At 41.3% G+C, this 22555-nt stretch overlaps 1 protein-coding gene and 1 long non-coding RNA gene across 2 annotated transcripts; both read left to right on the top strand.

Annotated features, from left to right (window-relative positions):
* The first annotated feature begins 13173 nt into the window (after positions 1-13173).
* LOC309388352 lies at positions 13174-13592 on the top strand. The gene is made up of 3 exons (XR_014174765.1): positions 13174-13193; positions 13294-13346; positions 13528-13592. It is a non-coding gene; the product is annotated as an uncharacterized lncRNA (long non-coding RNA).
* A 186-nt stretch (positions 13593-13778) lies between these two features.
* On the top strand, positions 13779-22298 carry LOC309385722 (uncharacterized protein; the record flags this gene model as incomplete). Its single annotated transcript, XM_081940421.1, has 6 exons — positions 13779-14095; positions 14384-14479; positions 14601-14669; positions 15029-15105; positions 21484-21550; positions 22238-22298. The coding sequence occupies exons 1-6, from the start codon at positions 14013-14015 to the stop codon at positions 22296-22298; spliced, it is 453 nt and encodes a 150-aa protein (XP_081796547.1). The 5' UTR covers positions 13779-14012.
* Positions 22299-22555: the final 257 nt, after the last annotated feature.

Genomic DNA, 22555 nt, shown 5'->3' with positions numbered 1-22555 from the left:
GAGTCAATCTTCCCACAGGACAATTCTATTTGGCTTACGTGTGGGGAAGGGAAGACCTGTAAGAAAAGAAGAGAATTATATTTTATATCTTTGAAAAATAAAACAGTTGTCAATAATGAGTGCCCTTTCAGAGAAGAAAATATTTTTAAAAGGAGAATGATTGAGTCCTAAATATGTGAGAGGAAAAAAGTGGTAGGATAGCTTGGCACACAGAGCCAAAAAAGTCAAGATGATAGCTACAATGCAGAAGTGATGTGGAGCCTCAATCACAGCAGTCTGAGTGAATTATTCACACACACACTTGGAGAGAGAGAGAGAGAGAGAGAGAGAGAGAGAGAGGGAGGGAGGGAGAGAGGGAGGGAGAGAGAGATGTAAATAATCCTTCTCCTAACAAGAGGCTTGTTTTGTGTCAATTTAGCAAGGACTGTGGGGATGATACAGTATGTATTGACAGCTTCCCTGTTCTGCTGGCTCTTTGGGCTTTCTCAGGTACAGATTAGGTTGGTGGTGACTTCCTCCCTTTCATTGCTCAGGACAAGAGCGAGAGAGAGAGACAGACAGACAGACAGACAGAGACAAAGGAAGACAGTATGCAAGAACAAGAGCAGGGAATGAGAATAGGTGACAGAGAGTTTGATGGGGAAAGCAAGAGGTTCAGCAAGGAAGTGGAAATGAGAAGATGAGTGAAAGAAAAAGGCAAGCAAGGGAGTAATGGAGCAAAAGAGATAATCTACTAATCATGAATTGGTAGGTGGAATGGGACAACTTGCCACGGCCAACTTATCCTGGTTGACTTGCCACGACCAACTCACTGCAGGGACAATACAATATGAGATAATTCAAGAGGACAAGTGAATTGCACTAGGCAATTCTCAATTTAGGACTTTTAACTTGAAAAAGTTTTAAATCTAAAGCAAGACAAGGCCCACTGCAATTGACTTGTTCTTCTCTTGAGTTATCCCACGTTGAATCGTCATACAATGAGTTGGCTATGGCAAGTTGCCCATGGCAACTTGGCCTAGACCCAATTATGGGTGCTTAGTTGGTAAGAGAGATTGAAAATCTTAGGGAACAAATTCAAAACTTGTCTCCAACTCCAACCCTCACCGTACCCCACATTGAGAAAGATTAGTCGGTGGTTTTTTTTTTTCACCAGCAGCACCAATTGCTTTCCTTAATGTATCCCACATAAAATATGTTAGGAAAAACCATTTGCCAGCCTCGTTAAGAGGAGAGGAGAGGAGCAGAGAAAGTTGTATTGTGCTTTTCTGCCACCTTCAGATTGAAGGAAAGCCTATTAATTTGCCTGAATGGGCCCACTGAGTTGCAAAAACTTTGCCAGATATTTTTACTCCAGTATAAAAGATCTTGAAGGGAAGAGCATTAATATTTTCTCTTTCAAGATTTCTGGCATTTCTTTAAAGACATTTGACTCACATTTGCAGTAAATGCGGGTTTTTTTAAGCACCAAGAACTGGCTTCTATTTTGTTTTTTACTTTTGAGAAGAGTTCCAAAGCCAGGTTAGCTCCAGTTTTACAGGCCAAGATCATTTTCAACTGGGAGAACATCATCATTTTTCCAGTGATTAATGAGCCAAAGTGGGACCTAAATTCATGTATCGCAATTCTTGGTTTAAAAAAAAATGGATTTGTTCTGCTTATTTCTAAAGTTTTGCAATTATGAGGTACATCATTTTAATAATGAATCATGTCCATTATAGCTTAGGAACTCAGTCTCTTTTGGAGATAATACAAATACGTTAGAATTATACAGCGCCTGCTATATAGCAATATTCAATGTGATATCACTATTAGTCATATGTATTAAATGCTGATACCTTACTGAAAATGAGTCAAAGAACAAATTTCATAAAATTTCTAATAGAGAATATGCTAAACACTTATACAGGCAGTTTTTGACATACAACCTTAATTTAACCCAAAATTTCTGTTGCTAAGTGAGACATTTGTTAAATGAGTTTTGCCTCATTTGACTTTCTTGTGGCTTTCTTGCCACAGTTGTTAAATAAATCACTGCAGTTGTTTAGTTAGTAACACAGTTATTAAATGAAACTGGGTTCCATCAAAATGTTAATACAATAGCAGAGTTGGAAGGGACCTTGGAGGTCTTCTAGTCCAACCCGCTGCCTAGGCAGGAAACCCTATATCATTTCAGACAAATGGCTATCCAACATCTTCTTAAAGACTTCCAGTGTTGGGGCATTCACAACTTCTGGAGGCAAGCTGTTCCACTGATTAATTATTCTAACTGTTAGAAAGTTTCTCCTCAGTTCTAAGTTGCTTCTCTCCTTGATTAGTTCCCACCCATTTCTTCTTGTTCTACCCTCAGGTGCATTGGAATAGTTTGACTCTCTCTTCTTTGTGGCAACCCCTGAGATATTGGAACAGTGCTATCATGTTTCCCCTAGTCCTTCTTTTCATTAAACTAGACATACCCAGTTCCTGCAACCGTTCTTCATATGTTTTAGTCTCCAGTCCCCTAATCGTCTTTGTTGCTTTTCTCTGCACTCTTTCTAGAGTCTCCACATCTTTTCTACATTGTGGTGACCAAAACTGGATGCAGTATTCCAGGTGTGGCCTTACCAAAGCATTATAAAGTGGTATTAACACTTAACGTGATCTTGATTCTATCCCTCTGTTGATGCAGCCTAGAACTGTGCTGGTTTTTTTGGCAGCTGCTGCACACTGCTGGCTCATATTTAAATGGTTGTCCATTAGGACTCCAAGACCCCTTTCACAATTACTACTGTTCAATTCCAAAATGTCCAACACATTTCTTATTCTAGTTTTTCCACAGTGTTTTAGGTAAAAACTCACACTGAACCTCAAACTTAAATTCCTGCAAAATTATATTCAGCCTCTCTACCAAAAATGTTGCATAGTCATTATTCAATAATCTCACCTGCTGATGCTTTCTTATTAAAGTTTAATTTTGTCCCACCTTAGGAATTAATGCTAGATAAGCCTCTTCTTAGCTCTCTGACATTTTTCCCTCTGCAATTCCGAATTCATCCTATTTTGTAAAGGTTGCAAAAATTCATTCTCAAAGCATTTATAGTTAGGAAGCTGATAATCCATCTAGTCTAGTGATCTTTCCTGTTTTAGTCTTCTTTTAGAGTTTTGCAAACTTCCTTTATTATTATGGATCCATTCTTTTTCTATGTAACCTTTGGTAAATTTTGTTTTTTCCCCCCGAATATTCATCTGTTTTTTCCATGAAATTTTCTTGTTCTTTAAAGATATTGGAATAATATCCATGATTATACTTTTTGCATAACTATACTATCTGTTATTTCAGTATCTCCCTCTTGTAATTTCAGTATCATTTTCTTTTCTTTTTTCCCCTCAAAATTTATATGTCAACCACTTCCTTGGTTTATTTGTGATTTGTTTATTTTGCATAATTCATTTTTATTTCCATTTAATTATCACTGTAGAAACTTAATTTGTTGATTCGGCAGGAAGTTCTCTAACTGGACAGATGTGGGAGATGTGGGCCCCTAAGAGTCTCACATGAACCCTGTCTGACAAACCATCTCCAAAGATTCTTTTGAATCAGAAGCCCCACGAGGTGGGGGCGGAGAAGGGCAGTGTCTCATCAGACCCTGAGAGAGCAACAGATCTCTCATGGGTTAGAGATTTGCCTATGAATCGGAGTCAGGGTGGTAGCCTTTATGGCTGATAAGATGCTGGCCTTTTTGTCAAAATAAGTTTGGAACAGGTGGAGACTGGAGAGATAAAAGACCTGGTAAGAGAATTTATCTAACCCACAACTATAAATTAAACCTGGAAAAGGCAAAGAAATTTTGAGAACATAAATAATACTGATGGTCAGATCAGGACTTTTTTTTTCCTAAAAAAAAAAAAAAGGAAGAAAGGAAGGTGAAGGGTTGTTACACCAGCCCCCCCCCCCCGAAATTCTTTGTCTGTGCTTTCAAACAGAAGGAAAGAAAGCAGAGCAGCTACAAACCCATATAGTTATAAACATTAAATTTGGTTTTGGATCTTAAACAGAAACAATAATTTTTACTTTGTTTGAATTCCTTCCAGCTAAAATAATCAAGAAAAAAGCATATCTTCTTCTGAACCCACTCAATATAAACTCTAATTTGGTCTCAGATAGCAAATGGAAACCAAATATTTTGATCTCTTTCTCTCTGATAACGGATAACCTAACCTTGACTGTGTGGGTAGTTTTAACTAACCAACTACCATAAATCAGAAGTTGCAAGAGCAGGAGGCAAAAGAGACATGTACCTGAATCTAGCTCTTTATAAGTTTGTTCTAATTGATATGTTTTAAGAAGCTGTGGCTGATCGGAGACGGAAGGTGACAGGGGGAAGAATTATTACAGAGATAAGAACTGGAAAATGCTAGGGTTTCTTTTCTTTTCTTTCTTCCCTCCTTTGTCTTTTTATTTTACTGCAAAAGATTAAGATGGCCCTGGCTTCACTTCTGGTCCCACAGTAGCTAAAACTTAAGGTGGACCAGAGCCTCAAAATAAGATTTTGTATAGCTAACTGCAATCTTGGAACAGGATGTTAAGGAAGAACAAAAGACCAAGATGGCTCCCATCGTTCTCCCCTACAGCAGTGAAAGTGGACAAACTTAAGATTGACCAGAACTTTGAATTGTATAGCTAATTCTAACTTTGGAACTGGACAACATGGAAAGCTGGACATTTGAAGAACTACGTGAAATTATAAAAAATATGCATAAATCATTAAAATCAAGCCTAAATAGAATTCTGAACCCAGCGAAGCAGATATCTAAAGAAGAATTCAAAGAAGAAGGGGGGGGGCAAGATAATGAAGCAGAAGAAATGGAGGGAAACAAAAGGCAGACAAAAGAGGTTGAGGCTGTTAGTAGCATAAGGAAAATGGAAAGGGGAGGCTTTGCCCCAACAAAGAGAAATAAAAAACATCCTTTTGGTGGTGACCTGGGGAAAGTTGGGGAGAGTGGATGTGCCGAAGCAAAGAGAAGGGAGAGGGCAGGAGCAGAGAAGTGGGACAAAAGATTTACTAGGAAAAAATTAGACAACCAGAAATTTTTATGTGGGAGAATATAAAACTAAGATAAGGGTTTTATTTCTAAATATGACAACAAAACGGAGTTGCTAATTGATTGAATTTAATAATGGAAAGATAATTAAGCAAAGGTCAAAATATATGGAATATGGATAAATATGATATTGACATTGGTGTGAGGAGGTTGTGAAAAACATGACAATAAAATGGAGTTGCTAACTGGTTGAATATAATAATGGAAAGATAATTAAACAAAGGGCAAAATATATGGAATGTGGATAAATATGAAACTGACATGGGGAGGTTGTAAAGCAGAGGTTTGCCATTCATTTTTATACATGATAATTAAACTGAGTGGCAAATTGACTGGAAACAACAACAGAAGGACAACTAAGCATGGGTTAAAATATATGAAACATGGATATACATAGAACTTTTAAGATGGTGAAATAAAGTGAGATGTTTACCATTTGTTATTCTGTAGAATAGATTAAGGGAATTGAAATGAATATTGAACAACGAGGTTTGCCATTCACAGACAACTAAAGGTAGTCTAATCCAAGACATGGAAAGATTGGAGAGGGAACATGAAATACACCTCTAATGGGAAACTATTAAGACTTAAAGGCAGAATCACAAATTGGGGGCGTGTGAGGAAGCATAATTATATAAAGATAGTGATGAGAATAGCTGGAAATTGTAACCAGGTCGACCAAAATTAAGGGGGGGGGGGGCTTAAAAGGACAATTACTATATATGTATACTTTTTTGTTCTATTTTACTTTTTTTTTAAAAAAGGGGGAGAATATATGTTTAAAATTAAATACGTATACTGAAAAGGAACTATAAATACCATCAACATAAAATGGAGCTTGCTCAGAAGCTGAAATACACCAAGCAAATGAGATGAAGAGTGGGAAGAAAAGGAGTGAGGTAAGGGAAGGAGAGAGGGATAGGAGAGAGGGTAGGAGGGGGGAAGAGGAGGAGAGAAATGAGGAGTGGAAAGGGGAGAGAGGAGTAGGAGAGAGGAAGGGGAAATAGAGAAGGGAAGGAGGACAGAGAGAAGAAAGGAGGTGGGGAGGATGAGAGAGGGAGAAGAAAATGAATGCACAAATATAGTGTATGGAGAGCAGAAAAGCCAATAACTGGGTTTTTTTTTTTTCCTTTGGGGGAGTTGATGGTAAGATGAATTGATGTAAACATTTAATAATACAATATGATGTTGGCTATGTAGTAGTATACATGTAATTATATGTTATGAAAATGAAAAATAAAAAACTTTATGAAAAAAAAGAAACCAAATTTGTTGAGAAAATGTTAAGATACTTAAATTTAGTAGATGGAGAATTGGGGTTGTGTAATGAGCCAGAACATACAGTTGATTGGTAGCAGCTGGCCCCTGTATGAAGCAATCTATGCTGTGATTGGTTTCTATGGTTGTGGAGTGAGAGGAGGAGTTTCCCTTTTTCCTGGCCTTTTTTTCTTCGGTGTGCCCTGTGTACTCTATGATTTACCTCATGATGCTCCTGTTTGCCTGACTCTCTAGTTTGCCGTGTATACAGTTGTAAAATATATTTATTTATTTTTATGTATAAAGTGTTTTTTTTAATTTGTTTCATTTTCATAACATATAAACACATGTACACTATTACATAGCCAACATCGTATTATATTTTAAATGTTTACATCAATTCATCTTACCATCAACTGCCAAAAACAACTAAACAATTACTGGCTCTTCTGCTCGCCATACACCATGTTTGTACCCTATCCATCACTTTCTTCTCCCTCTCTCCTCCTCCTCCCTACCTCCTTTCTTCCCTCTTCTCTACTTCCCCTTCCTCTCTCCTTCCCCTCTCTCCCCTTTCCACTGCTTCTTTCTATTTATTTATATGAAAGTATGTTCATCTCAATATCTCTAACTTCCTTTGGATACTGGCTGCGCAATTCCCTGACAGAAAAGATTTTTATCTTTGGAAATGTGTTTAATTTGTCTTCCTTTTATCTCATCCAAAATAGCTTGTGTTTTTCCTTTCCTTTTTAAAAAAAGTTCACTATTATGATGAATTAATACAACATAATTGTATTTATGCAATGTGAAGACTGCATTCCAAATCATTCTTATATCTCTACCATTTGATTATTTAAAAAAAAAACTGTTCTAAATTTCTTTTCCCTCTATCTAAAAGATCTGTTTCCATTTGAAAAAACAATCTGAAAAGGTCATTAGTAATATTGCTATGAACCTTAGTTGTCAAATCCAGCAGAATCCAAATCACTATTCTTAAAAAAAAAACTTTCAGAAAAATAAGGATGCCTTTTGAAGTGCCATTTTTATGACTCTATGCAGCAGCAAGCTTTAAATTATCCATCATTTTTTTTTAAAAAAAACTGCTTTTGACAGAGTCTTGATTATAAGAGAGAAAGAAAAAAAAAGTTAGGTTTCCTCCTTTTCACCTTTTGTCTTTTTGTGCCCTTACAGCTTTTATATCAAATAGCACTCTGCAGTTACAGTCACCATCATGATCTGGTTTATAATAAGTTTATCTGTATTTTGTACAATCATCCAGTTGTCTACACTGTTTAATGCTAAACAAATAATATTCCTACAAAAGTCAGGTTTGTTTGTTGAAATATTTTAAAAAGCACTTTCATCAAAGTTTAATGCTTTAAAATTATTGTCCCCTTTATCCATTTTAAACTTTCTTACATCCAATTCTCCTTAACTGTTTTTTGCTGAATATTTAAAACCTTGAAATATGTTTGTTTTTTCCTGCTTCTTTAATCTAGAAAGAGCGTTGACTGACCAAGTGATTTTTTTTAAATTTTGCCACTCAGAAAGTATATCTTTAGCTATAAACTAATTACATCTGGTAGAGATTAAGAAAGTGAGACTTTTGTGAACCTTATGTCCATATAGGCTACGTTATGATTGTGAGTTTGATTGAAATTCCTCAACCCAGACACTTGACCACAACTCACTGGGTTCTTGTGATCTTCTCATAAGTAGCAGCTGTCCGGAGTGCAAGTTCATGACCTCATGGTCACCCCTTTTTCATAGAGATTGTACCATCCAAAATTATTGCAATTATTATTTTAATCTGAGAATTATTACGACATCAGAAAGATTTGATGGAAAAAATACCCTAGGCAGAATGGAAAAACATCACTTTAGAATGTGATTGTTTATAATGTTTCAGAAAATACAACATGATCTAATTTGTATAAGAAAATGTAAATCCCCTGAATATCATGGACAAGCAGTTTCACTTGGAAGACAGAGAAGGGGAAAACGGAATCCACTTCCATTCCTTTTTCCTTCTACTTACTAGAAGGCACAAGAGGTTGCCATATCCTAATTGGGTTCACTAGCTCTGCTAGTTATGGTTTGTTTTATTTCTAGGTTTTTAGTAAGTGACAGTAGTTGCATTCACACAGAACTCAAAACATAACGATTAGTTGAGAAACCATAATGACTGGCTTCAAAGATTATGCCAAGCCAAACTGAACCAGTCCATATTGATAGTTGTATTAATGGTGGTTGAACCCAATCAAAGCAGCAGCATCTCTCTATGACATTTCAGACAGGAGATCTTCTATGCCCTTCTTAAGGATATTAGATACATACCGCAATACTGTATACATTGTACATATATACATACACAGATAATGACTTCATGGTTTTGCTATTGCTCTAATGTATTGGTATTAGACTCTAATAGGATAGAAAGGATGATTATTCAGGTGAAGAAGCTGCTTAATGGATCTGTGCATATATGTTATTTTATCACCTGGGTACAAGTGCATGAAATTATTGTGTGAAATAGTCATCAAATGGCATCTCTTTTGCTGCATATATGTTGATAAGCATTGATATGATATTATTCTTGATATTGTTTTGGTCGCATACAGTGACAAAAACCACGTTATCAAAACTAGAGTGCCATGTCCATTTAGCCACCAAATAACCCCCTTTTAAGAAATTAGGTGTCAGCAAGTCGATGTCAGCTCCTAGAAGTCACACAGATAAATTATCTATGGATGATCTGTCTTTAGCCTGAAGCATCAGATCTTCCAAAGATGCAACAATCATAATTAAATCTATCTATTTTGCTGCTATTGGTCCTCTTTTCCTCTTTCCTTCTACCTTTCGCAGCATTATAGACCTAGATTTATTATATTTTATATTATACAAAATGACATAAATGTAGTAAAAACTGCTAAACATAGAATAAATATATAGAATATTATATATAGAATGAAAACTATTGTATGAAATAATGTAAATGCACAAATATATGAAGTCATAGTTATTAAAGATTTATTGGTATAGATAAAAGAGCCACAATAGATAGGTAAAAAATGTAATGTGTTGCAAAGATATAGAGTTTGTACAAACAAAATAAAATTTACAAAAAGAAAAAAAAAGAAAAGAAGGAAGAATTTCCTCACTGTGAGAACCGTTAAGCAGTGGAACAGTTTGTTTCCAAGACTTGCTTGTGCTCCATTCTTGAGATTTTCAGGAAAAGATTGGCCAATCATTTGCCTGAGATGGTAGGAGGAGCCCTTCCTTGGGCAGGGAGTTGGACTAAAAGTCGCTTCCACCCTAGGATGCCATGATTCCCTCTGTGCTTTGTGCCACAATGATGGTGCTTCTCTGTTGTTCATGAACTGACAACTTCCCACATGAAACACACAGGCTAAAAGGCCACAAAGGGAGTCAGCCATCGGTCACCCCTAGACCCAGGTGAGCTGCCCTCCTTGGGTGGGTATAAATATGGCCATTGTTTACTTGGTTGCCGAGGGAACAAGATTGACAGTTTCCCTGAAAAGCCACTAGCCAATGCCCAGCTGCCCATTCTCCTTTCGTGCACTGAAAGGACGTGCATCTAGTTGGCCATGGCTCTCAGAAGGCTCTTCAGAGTAAGTGTGGCCATCTCAGCTGTCAAGAAACTGGCAGCAGGGGAGAAAGTCCTGCTTCTCAACTCTTCTGACTGACTCATGACTATTTGTCTTTTCTTCACAGAACATCTGGAAAAGGTGTTCGCACCTTTTCTGTTGTCTGAAGAGCAATTTTGAAGACCTTCCTGTGCCTCCTGTCAGGTACCACCCCCTTTTCCTTAAACCCTGGGCATGGTGGGGCACCATTGATGGACTGTGGAGTCTGTAAGAGCCTCTCCCCAAATGGCTTTCTGTCCAGAAGGGGCTTCAGGGCAAAAAGATGGGCAGGCTGACTGGCTGGCCTGAGAAAGGAGAGGCTGAGCTAGATGGATGTTTTTTGACATGTTACCTTCTTCTTTTGCTCAGGACGGCACAGGAACTGAAAGACCAGCGGGGAGAATGGGAGACACATCATGTGTCTGATGGAATCACATCTTCCTCTCCAGGGGTAAGGACGCTTCTGCAAGAAGGCCAGTTCATACTTCAAAACCGGGTGGGGGAAAGGAGGAATTTCCACTTGGGGGGAACCAGGTCAGCCTAGAAAGCTGAAGAAGAGCTCCTTGTATTAATGGGATGATCTTGATGGCCCAGAAGGGAAGATCCTGGGAAATACTAAGGAGGACCCATTTTGAGTCTCTTCTTATCAACAACATTTCCCATGATCTGCTGTCTCTGTGCCCTCTGTAATGCAGCCCTTCCTTCCTGGGGAAGATAAACATGCGGAGGACTTTTAATTTATGACAATGAACAATTGTTTCTTGCAGGTTGTGATGGGTGCTCCTGCCAGCACCCGGAGTCCCAGGAAGGAAGATGTCAGGCCGGCTCTCATTTCTTTGAGGTTAGTGTTCTTTTTTTTAAAAAAAAAAAACAAAGTTTTATTGGTTTTTAGGGAATAAAAAGGAAAGGGGTGATGGAAAGGGTTACAAATTTTGGCAGTTGCAGTGTGCGGCAGGTGTCCCCTCCCCCATATCATGGTATACATTTAAACAAAATTCAATACTAAATAGCAATATTTAGTCAGCATATAAATTCAGGTAATAGTTCAGGTAATCAGTTTATATTAAGCAGATTTTCTTGCTCATTTTTGTGATCTGAGTTTCCTCGGTATTGCCCCTTCTCCCCCCGCCAGCAAGGCCCCTCCCGTGTCCTGTATGTCTGTTGTAGGATCATCTGGTTTATCTAGGAGTGCTTTGTTTTTTTCCATAAAGGCCTGTGCCTCTATGGTTGTGTTGATTCTAACTCTTGTGCCCTCCCAGAATATTAGCATACCTTCAGGCATCAGCCATCTGAACCACACCCGCTTCTGGTAAAGTTTCTTCGCTAACTGCGAATAATTTTTTCTTTTCTCCCTCACTTTCTTGGGGATCTGTTTCAGAATGGCTATTTCCCTATCTTGGTATTTCAAAGCTTGCCCCCTTTGTGCACTCAGAATTTCATCTCTTGTGCTTTTTCTGAGAAATTTAATGTGCACCTTCCTGGGTACATTGTGTCTTCTAGCATATGCTGAATTTACTCTATAAACCAGATCTAGTTCCCACCCCATCTGTTGTTTCTCTTTCTGAAGGTATTCAGCCAAAATGCTCGTCATAATGTCCCTTAAATCTTCATCATCTGTCTCCACCACATTTTGAAATCTAAGATAAAAGGACATTCTTTCAAATTCTATTTTCATCTGGTGGATCTCAAGATCTTTGTTCCCCTTCTGCACCCCTTCCATCTCCCCCCTCATCTCAGCCATCCCCCTCTCCAAAAGATGCAGTCTCTGTGAATTTTTACTGGTCTGGTCCTGGTTCTCTTTAAGCTCTTCTTTCATCTCTTTTAATTGCCTTTTTATGTCCTCTTGTCCCTTTAAGATTTGTTGAAACATTTGTTGAAAATCCGTCTCAGTAGTTTTAGGCTGCATCAGAGATGTTATCGTTGATTGTGTACTGGGACTAGATGTAGTAGATGTCAGGGCGGAGGCAGCAAAGCTGGGCTTCCCAGGAGGTGGTTTGTTACATGACATTGTATGAGCAATAAAGAGTTCAAAGTCAATACAGAGAAAGATCAATCAGGGAGGGGGAACCGCCAAGAGAGTTCGAGAGACTAAAGGTCCAGGCAGAAGGAGATTTTTCTGGTCACAATTTCTGGCAGTAGAGTAATAAGTCTTTCACTCCAGGGAATCCAAATCAACAAGAGATTTATCTGAGTAGCACGGAGACAAAGACCGGAAGCCTGAAGTTCTATAGGTGGAGTCAATTTTCACTGTTTATAAAGACAACGGAAGTGTGCCATCTTGCCTTGTCAGCATCGAAGTTAGGAGGCATAACAAAAAGTTTTCAAAGGTTCCAAAGTTTTCAGATCATCGTTTCATTTATAAGGTTATAATCCAAAATTCGCCTTTGCTATGAGCGTGGCTTCAATAATTGGCTCTCTCCCTGCCTCCTCCTCTAGGGCTGAGAGCGAAAATAGTTTACAGCCGCCTGTCCAAGGGGGGGCGGGAAATCCCCCTCCCTCCAGCCGCGCTTCTCCAAACCAAGTTGAAAAGAGGTTTTAGGTAGCTGGCAGTTTCTTTATAAGAAAACAAAGGGAATGGGGAGAAGTTTCTGCCTCACCCCACCGCAGCCGCGTCCTTCAGATTGCTCATTCTTCCAGCTGCCTCCTCACGAAGGCGCCGGAGCGCCTCCCCATCATGCTTCCCAGTGCCTAGGGCGATGCGGGGGCCCCCCCGGCCACCGCCGACTCAGGGGATCCCCCGCGGTGCCGCCCCTTCGGCAGGAGCCTCTACGGGGCGTCCTGTGCCCCCCAAGGAGTGAGGGGCCCACCGGCAGAGCGCGGGGCGAGCAGAGCCTGCCCGTTGCAGTCAGCAACCTCTGTAATGCAGCCCTTCCTTCCCGGGGAAGATAAACATGCAGAGGACTTTTAATTTATGACAATGAACAATTGTTTCTTGCAGGTTGTGATGGGTATTCCTGCCAGCACCTGGAGTCCCAGGAAGGAAGATGTCAGGCCAGCTCTCATTTCATTGAGGTTAGTGTTCTCAGCTGAGGGATTCTGAAGCCCCCAAGAGAAGGGCTAGAAGAAAGGGTGGCAGAGGGCAGGCATCTCTACCCTCTGCCTCTATCTCTGCTAACAGAAGAATAACTCAGGCCCTTCATTCTCTCCCCAGAAACGAGAGCTCGCTGAAGTGGACTTGCTACAATTTGGGAGACCTGCACTGAGTCAGTAAGGCCAGACCAGCTCCTCCCCCTGGTAGTGGAAGAAGTTCTGACTCTGTGCATTGGTTAAAATGCCAAGAGACAGAATATTTGCATTCTTATTGCAGGATCCTCTGAGCCCAGGGGGTGTGCAGGAGGGAAGCGGTGACTGCCTTTCAGGGTAGGTATCACTTTGGAGGGTGAAACACTTGCAGAGGGGAGGCATCTCAGGGGAATCCCACTGGAAGGCCAAGCCCCTTGGCAGGCCAGCCGGAAGGGTTCCTAGAGCTTCAACATGACCACTCTTACAAAAGGGCCCATGGCTTCTTTTGATCTATGACCCTTTTGTTTTCTACCCCCAGAGAGGAAAGGCAGGAGCCCTGCAGGCCGTGGCTGTCCACCATTTTGGAGACCTCCACTGAGTTGGTAAGGACTGGAGAATTCCTCCACGTGTGAAAAGAAGAAGCTTTGTCTCTGTGGATTTCTTAATATGCCAAAGACAAAATCTTGGTATTTTGATTCCAGGAACCACGGGACCAACCAGTGGAGGTGGATATCTCTCCCAGGCAGGACTTGTCTTCCCCAGAGGTAAGAAAGTTTTGGCAATGGGGCAATGGTTAGGGTTAGGGTTAGGGCTATGCCACGACTCCTGATGAGAGAGGGAGAAATTGTGGTATATATCTTTCTAAGCTTAAGGCTTACAAAGGCTCTCTTGCTGTTGGCCCATAGGGCCTGAATGCACCCTATCTTCCAGCAATCCAATGGGGATGCAGAAAGCTTAGGATTTATTGTCATTTGCAGGATTCGCTGACTGTCCTGATGGGCTCCAGGACCAGCAGCCTCTGGGATGAAGACTCCCTTGCTGACCTTCTGGAGGAGGAATCTGAGGATAGCTGGGACCAGGATGCGGAGGCCTCTTCCAGTCCATGGGTAAGAAGGACAAATTGTTTTCAGTTGGGCAGGGATAGAGTCCCTCTAACCTGAGGGAATTGTGCTGCAGCGCTCTGGGCAGTGGAGCAAGGGGAGATCCAGCCCATGGGACAAGGTATTTAGTCTAACTATATGCACCCAAGCTCTGGTGCGACTGGTTCCTTTCCTGGAACACATCAGGGACCGGTGTTCTAAATGGGAAATGTGATCCCCATTCAGTAGACCCTCTTTTAGAAATTATGAGTTTCCTTTCCCTGATTGCTAAAGAGGAATCATTGTTGTTCACAGGATCCTCCAGAGGAAGGGGAAGACACTCTGGAGGATCTCAGCAGCCTGGAAGAGGACATCCTGGACTCCCTGGACCATCTTCTTCGGTGAGAAGAGGTATGAACCTCACAGATAGGAAGGTGTCCAATATGCTTACCTGGGAAGAGCGGAGGGCAAGTACAAGTAGCTCCAGAAAGAGCAACATGGTACTAATAATAGTCTTTGATTCTTTCCCCAGATGCTTCCTCAGATTCCCCTCCAGAGGTCAGCTTGGAGGAGGAGGAACCAGCCCCAGGCACCTCGGGAGGTGAGTTGGTCAGTGGTTCCAAGCAGCCTGTCAAGAGTGATTTGGCTGGAACAACATGGCAGCCCTGAGGCTTCAGTGGGGAAAGTAGGCAGCTGCCAGCTTGTTAGTGATGATGAGGAGGAATTGCCTTCTGCACCTCAACCAAGAACTTTTAGGGGAGAGAAAAGCCAGGAGTAGTGAAGGTCAGCTGCATTACTTGCGAGGAGCCAGTCTCCCCCTTCTTGATGGGCTGCACCAGAAGCTGTCTCTTTAGCCCAGCAGGCAGACAGATGTGATGCTGGGAATGTGTTCATGAGCAGCGGGTTGGACTAGAAGACCTCTTAGATCCCTTCTAATTCTGTTATTCTGTCTGCCTACAGGACGCCTTCAGTAATGGAGGATATTCAGCTAGAGGACAGAATCTCCCCACCTACAAAGCCCTGCTTGGGACAACAATGTTGTTGTTATTGTTATTGTTGTTGTTATTGTTCGTTCTTAGTTGCTTCAATTTGTAATTTTATTTATATTGTTAAGTGTAAAAAAAATAAAAGTAATTGTTACATAAAGTTTAAAGGACTCAAATGTCTATACACCAATGCACAGAGTATGAGAAATAAACAATAGTAATGGGGGATATTAACTGCCCTGATATCAACTCTGCACTAAGTGGAAACAAACTCTGCACCAAGTGGAAGATCCAACAGATTCCTAACAAATCTAGCAGACAACTTTGTTTCCCAAAAAGTAGAGAAGGGAACAAGGGGATCAGCCATATTGGACTTAATTCTCACTAACAGAGAGGAAATGATAGAAGGTGTTGAAGCCACAGGAACCCTGGGGGAAAGTGACCATGCAATATTGGAATTCAACATTATGCAAACACAAGTAGTAGAACAAAGTGAAACTAGAGTCTTGGACTTTAAGAGAGCTAATTTCACTAAACTCAGAGAGCTTGGGAAGAATTCCATGGATGAAAATCCTCAAGGGGAAAACAACTCAAGAAGCTTGGGAAATTTTGAAAAATGAGATTGCAAAAGCCAATATAGCACAATAGCAATGAAGAAGAAGAATAACAGCTCCCAGAAGAAACCAGCATGGCTGCATAAAGAACTCTCTGACAAATTTAAAGACAAAAAAGATAAGTATAAAAAGTGGAAAGGGGGATATAAGTATGGCAGAATATCAGCAAATAGCCTGAGTATGTAAAGATGAAGTGAGGAAAGCTAAGGCTTACAATGAAGAAAGGCTTGCCACAAAAGTAAAAAATAACAAAAAAAAAGCTTTGAACATGTTCAAAACAATAAAAAAGTTAAGGAAACAACTGGTCCATTGCTGGGAGAAAGTGGCAAGGAGGCAGGGGTGGGTTCCTGCCAGTTCTAACCTCTTCTATAAAAGAGGTTCCACAAATCGAGTGTGTCATTTAGAACCGGTTCCAGCTCCCTCCCCCCGCCCGTCCGCACATCATCAAGATGAAGAGCGAGAGGAGGAATTCTGGGAGTTGAAGTCCACAAGTCTTAAAGCTGTGAAGTTTGAAAACCCCTGGGTTTTTTTTTCTAAAGGGTTAGGGTGCAAGGGTCTTGTAACTTGACAGCTTTAAGATTTACACACTTCAATGCCAGAGTTTCTGAGCCAACATTTTGGTTGCTAAGCAAGAGTGTTGTTAAGTGAGTTTCACCACATTATGCAAGTTGGCCACTCCCACCCGGTCACATGGTCACCAAGGCACTCCCACCTGGTCACATGGCCGGCAAGCCACCCCCACAAAGCAGGCCACACCTACAGAAGAGGTTCTAAAATTTTTTGAAACCCACCACTGTCAGTGAGGTGAACCGCGTGGTTGCTCGGATCACATGGGTGCAGCCCGAGAAGACATTTCTGAGAAGAGAAACTTCTCCGGTCGCGCCCGAGCTGGTGAAGTGCTAGAAGGGAGTGGGGGGGGGGGGAAGGAGGAGAAAGGACAAAAAGGAGAAAGAAAGGGAGAAAGAGGAGGTGGGGGATAATGGGATCCTTGCTGCTTTCTGAGCTTGGTGGTTTTCTTACAGACATTTCATTACCAAACTAGGTAACATCATCCCTGCTAGAAGGGAGTGGGGTTGTGGGGCAAGGAGGAGGAGGAGAAGTTGAAGGACAAAAAGGAAAAAGATAAGGAGGGAGAGGACTTTGGGGTCCTTTGATGTTCTCTGAACTTGGCCGGCAAGCCACTCCCACCCAGTCACATGGCTGGCAAGCCACTCCCACCCGGTCACATGGCCAGCAAGCCATTCCCACAAAGGAGGCCACACCCACAGAGTAGGTTCCCAAAAATTTTGAAACCCACCACTCATGTGGTTTCATACTTCACTGTATTTGAAGTAGAAGTTGTGAAGCTGGTTACCTTAAACCAGATGTCCTTGCTCAACAGTAGTAACTGTGAAAGGGATCCTGGAGTCCTAGTGGACAACCATTTAAATATGAGCCAGCAGTGTGCAGCAGCTGCCAAAAAAGCCAACACAGTTCTAGGCTACATAAACAGAGGGATAGAATCAAGATCACGTGAAGTGTTAATACCACTTTATAATGCCTTGGTAAGGCCACACTTGGAACACTGCATTCAGTTATGGTCGCCACAATGTAAAAAAGATGTGGAGACTCTAGAAAGAGTGCAGAGAAGAGCAACAAAGCTGGTTAGGGGACTGGGGGCTAAAACATATGAAGAACGGTTGCAGGAACTGGGTATGTTTAGCTTAAGAGAAAGAAGGACTAGGGGAGACATGATAGCATTATTCCAATATCTCAGAGGTTGCCACAAAGAAGAGGGAGTCAAACTATTCTCCAAAGCACCTGAGGGTAGAACAAGAAGCAATGGGTGGAAACTAATCAAGGAGAGAAGCAACTTAGAACTGAGGAGAAATTTCCTGTCAGTGAGAACAATTAATCAGTGGAACAGTTTTCCTCCAGAAGTTGTGAATGCCCAAACACTGGAAGTCTTTAAGAAGATGATTTATAGAGTTAGATATAAATTTCTGCATTAAAACTGCCAGTTCTCAAGCATCATCTGGCCTCTGTACCAAGATAGTTTGTAAAAGATGAGATGGGATGCGGAGGGGGAGGAAGGGAACTGCAGTGCAGCTTGGAGAAACTACTATTTCCTCTTATCATCAAAACCTGCCTTCTCTATCACTTGACAGAGAAAACTGTGCTAAGAAGCGAAACCAGCAACGTCAACAGGATCAATAAAAACAGGCACCCGAATAAAAGTCTCTTAAAAGCATATTTCCATGTCTACCAGGGATGAAGGCACTCTGCTGTTCCACAGGTCTTCCCTAAGAACACATGCAATACTTGAAAAAGTTATGAAGTTGGTGTTACATTTAGCAACCCAATTAATGGCCACAGTGACTTACAACTGCATTATGATTATAAATGAAGGAAAACCTACAGTTAAGAATAGGAGAAATGCAATTTTAGTCTATCTGGAATGCAATAGGTAGGGTAGAACATGATTAGTGCTCAGGCAAAAAAGCTTCAGAGTTGCTCATCTTGTCAGAGGTTATTTTTTAATTACTATTCTTTATAATCTACTGCTAGTGAACAATGTTTTTTTTCTAATAACCAGTGGTTTGGAAGTGAGAAATATTTGAATGTTTTCCCACATTTAGAAGCACATACTCTAGCTCTAGCTCAGTAAATGTAAATGGTTGACCTGTCAGCGGAACAAAATATAATGCTATTACTCAGCAGCAAAGCAGAAAAGAAAGGGAAACTAAACAGGAGGAGGAAAAATTCTGTGCCAGGGCAATTTAGGCCGGGATTAGCATTAGAATTTAAGAACAGAGAATAGGTGTTTAAACCTACACAAACTGTAGGTCCTACGTCAAATTATGGATCACATCATGACTGGCTGTAAACTGGGGGCATATACAGTATCTGATTTTTTTAAATATAAACAATGCTTCACTTCAATGGTTAGATGGCCTAGACCAGTGATGGTGAACCTATGGCACGAGTGGCACAGGTGGCACGCGGAGCCATTTGTCAGGACACGCGAGGCGCTGCCCTGTCAGCTGGCCAGCATGCATGCGCGTGCTGGCCAGCTGATTTCACCCTTTTTTAAAGCCATTTTTCACCCTCCCCAGGCTCCAGAGGCTTTATAGGAGCCTGGGGAGGGCGAAAAGAGCCTCCCCCGCCCTCCCGGAGGCCCTCCGGAGGCTTCAGTGACCGTCCGGAGGCTTCCCTTCGGAACGCTTAAAATGACCCTCCGAGCAAACCGTGGGGCCTGGGTTTGGGTCACTCTTGTTGATCCCAAGGCCCTGAGTCTCTACACCTTTGGGAGCTGCCTCAGTTCTTAACCAGGGCTCTCTTTTCTTTGTAGTAATGGTGGGGGAAGTATTTACTTGGCGGAGGGAAGGATTTGAATAAATAACGCCTCAGAACAAAGAGAAAAGCTGAGGTAAGTGTAAGGGAGGAGAATTCATCAACTAATTTATCCAGCCAGGAAATCAAGAACTCTTGGTGCATTCGAGCAAAATCCATAGGAATAGAAATTCATATCTCCATAAATCTACATTCCTAAACCTTTTCCCCCCAAGTTTTTTTATTTTTTATTTGACATCAATATCTACATTAATGGTGTATTGTCTGGATACAGTTAATTTTAAGAATTATTATTATTATTATTATTATTATTATTATTATTATTATTATTTAATTTTAATTTAATTTTATTACATTTATAGACCGCCCCCTCTCCCCAAAGGGACTCGGGGCAGTGTACAGACCACAAATAAAACAATATACAAAACTTAAATATTTTTAAATACCCATAAAACAGATTAAGTGATAGGCTGTACAGTATAGTTAAAAATTAAAACAACCTAAAAATCTACCCCTAAAAATTTAAAATACAGGCTAGAGGGACACAAAAACTACAGTTAGGCCAGGCCAGCTAAGTTGAACAGTTGGGTCTTGAGTTTTTTACGGAAGGAGCGTAGATCGGTCGTTATTCTAATATTGGGGGGGAGGTCATTCCAGAGGGTCGGGCCCATCACAGAGAAGGCCCTACTCCTGGGCGTCGCCCGCTGGCACTGCCTAGTGGACGGCACCCGGAGGAGTCCCTCCCTGTGAGAGCGAATTATTATTATTATTATTATTATTATTATTATTATTATTATTATTATTTCAAATTTGTAGGTTCTATTTAATTTCTTATTCGTATTTTGTAAAATATTCATCCATCAAATAGAATTGCCCACAAAGTTTCCCCATAGCTCATTAATTCATCAAATCAGGTTTTCAATTTCAAGGGCAATTTCTGTCATTTGTAATCCACATTGCTTTGAAGAGAATTTCAAAAGGCTCGTCAGTTAATCCTAGGCTGTCAGATAAAGACAGGTAGGAAAAAAACAAGATGGCCTTCCAGATGTTATTTGCCTTCTACTTTGTATCTCTTCTTATCCCTCTACTTATAACTTTCAAGGTTTTTCAGCCCTGTAAAAGTATAATATCTTCTTTGGCCACTAGATGGCACCAAGTTTAGTTCTCATACTAAAACGAGTCCAGCTGATTGTCAAAATTTGATAGTAAGAGCAAACTAACCTTTTCCGTTATACAGTTTCTTCCGAAAGTCAGACAATATTTCCAACAAAATAGGGTTACTTATCACAACACCACAAGTTCCAGTTCAGACTTTCAATATTTTAAAATTTCAAATTCTTCTTTTAACATTTCATTTCTCTTTTGGGTCTATACTTTTTCTCCATTTGTTAATTCGCCGCTTTCTCGGCTCTTCGGACTCTTTCAGAAGTTCTTTTACATAAAGTGGGTCTCTAGTAAAAAAATAAAAAATAAAATGTCTCACCAAGTTCCAATCCACTGTTCTGAAACCACTCCAGTTCATTTCTTTCTTCGTCCGTCACTCTTTTTTGTTGATCAGAAGGGAGCCTCAGATCAAATAGAAGAGCTGCTGCTTTCCCGTGATCCGCAAGGGACCCCTCCTTTATTCATCACCCCTCCAGAGTGATTTTAGCCTCTGAGGGCCCCAACGATGAAGAATCGGCCGGGATTTGCGGAGCCCCGCTATCCATTGACCATACCACTGCGACACCAAATCGCAAGTCCTCCCTAAACCTTGATTATGATAATGTGCAATGACAATTTATGAGCTGCAGCCAGAGCAATTTCTCCACTTGAGTGTTTAAAGGCTTTGAAGAAGTCGGTGATCCCAGTTCAGCTCAGATTCCAGTTCAGCCCAGATCACAGTTCAGTCAAACTTTGAAGCAACAGGAGAAAGTTGTCATCAGGAAGCATCCTTCTTGCTTCTGCCTGGTCCAAGTGGCCTTTCTTGGAATAGAATGGAGCCGGAAGGGACCTTGGAGGTCTTCAAGTCCAGCTCCCTGCACAAGCAGGAGAATCTATACCTTCTCAGACAAGTGACTGACCCACCTGGTTTATGCTTTTCCTTTCTACGCATCATCCTCTCCTGCACTCTGCTGCTTCCAGCCAAGGTTTTAATACGCAAAGAATAGAAAACCTACTTTTCTGGGGGATGGGTGAGCTGGGATTGTAGATTCTTCCAACTCTGGAGATGTATCCAGCAACAGAAACACTGATCCAAATTCAATGGGCCCTCTTTTAGGAACTCTGAGTTTCTTTTCCCTGATGCCTAAAGAGGAATCATTGTCATTCACAGGATTCTCCCAAAGAAAGGGAAGCCACTGTAGAGAATCTCATGCTTCCCAACTCTTATGACTAGCTCAAGTCTATTTCTCTTCTCTTCACAGCACATTTGGAAAAGGTACTCGGTGATTTTCTGCTGCCTTATGGGTGATTTGGAGGACCTCTTTATGCCTCCTGACAGGTACCACAGCCTTCTCCGTAAACCCTGGACATGGTGCGGCATCATTGATGGACTGTAAAGAGAATCTGTAAGAGCCACCCTGCAGGATGGTTTCCTGTCCACAAGGGTCTGGGGGGGAGGGAGATGAGCAGGCTGACTGGTCAGTCTTACAAAGGGGTGGCTGAGGTAGATGCATTTTCTTTTACATGTCACCTTTTGCTCCGGTCAGGTGAGGCACAGGAACATGGTGAGCAGCAGGGCTGCTCCCATCATGGAGACACATCTTCATCCAGAGGAGTAAGGACAATTTTACAACATGGCCAGTGGGACTTCATGCCTCAAAACTGGGTGGGGGAATGTGGTCAGCCTAGCAAAACCAATAAGATCCCCTTGGATTTGTAGTGATATCTTGCAGAGAACATTGATTTATACATTCAAATGAACAATTGTTACTTTCGGTTTTTGATGGGTGCTCCTGCCACCACCAGGAAGGAAGATGTCAGGCCAGCTCTCATTTCAATGAGGTTAGTGTTCTCAGCTGAGGGATTCTGAAGCCCCCCCAAAAGTGGCTCCTCTAAATCCCTAAAAAGAGTAAGGCTAGAAGAAAGGCTTGCAGAGTGGAGGCATCTCCATCCTCTGCTTCTACTTCTCCTAAAGGAAAAAATGATGCAGGGCAACCCCATTGGCAGGCCAGAGGGCAGGACATTTAAAGCCTCCACCTCTTAAAAAAGGCTTATGGCTACTTTTGATAATTGGCCCTTCATTCTCTCCCCAGGATTGTCAAGACAGAGAAATGGAGCTTGCACCTCTCCACATTTTTGGAGAGCTCCACTTAATCGGGTAAGACCTGAACATCTCCTCACCACGCTAATAGCCCTGTCTTAGCAGATTTGTAGACATGCCAATAAAAAGAATATTTGCATTGTTATTTCAGGGTCCATTGGAAGAAGCCCTTGCAGCAGAGAGACAGAGAGAGGTGGAGGGCCCCTATCCATCCAAGTAGGTAGCACCTCAAAGGGAGGCTGAGTGGCTCAACTTGGAAAGGAGAAGCAGAGTTAGCTTGATTCCTTAACTTCAGAAAGAGCAAAGTGTG

The sequence above is a fragment of the Natrix helvetica genome (genome assembly GCF_964273705.1).
Source record: "Natrix helvetica genome assembly, chromosome: 2".
Classification (NCBI taxonomy): Eukaryota; Metazoa; Chordata; class Lepidosauria; order Squamata; family Natricidae; genus Natrix; species Natrix helvetica.
Note: the sequence above shows the minus strand (reverse complement) of the source record. Positions and strands in the feature narration are given on the sequence as shown.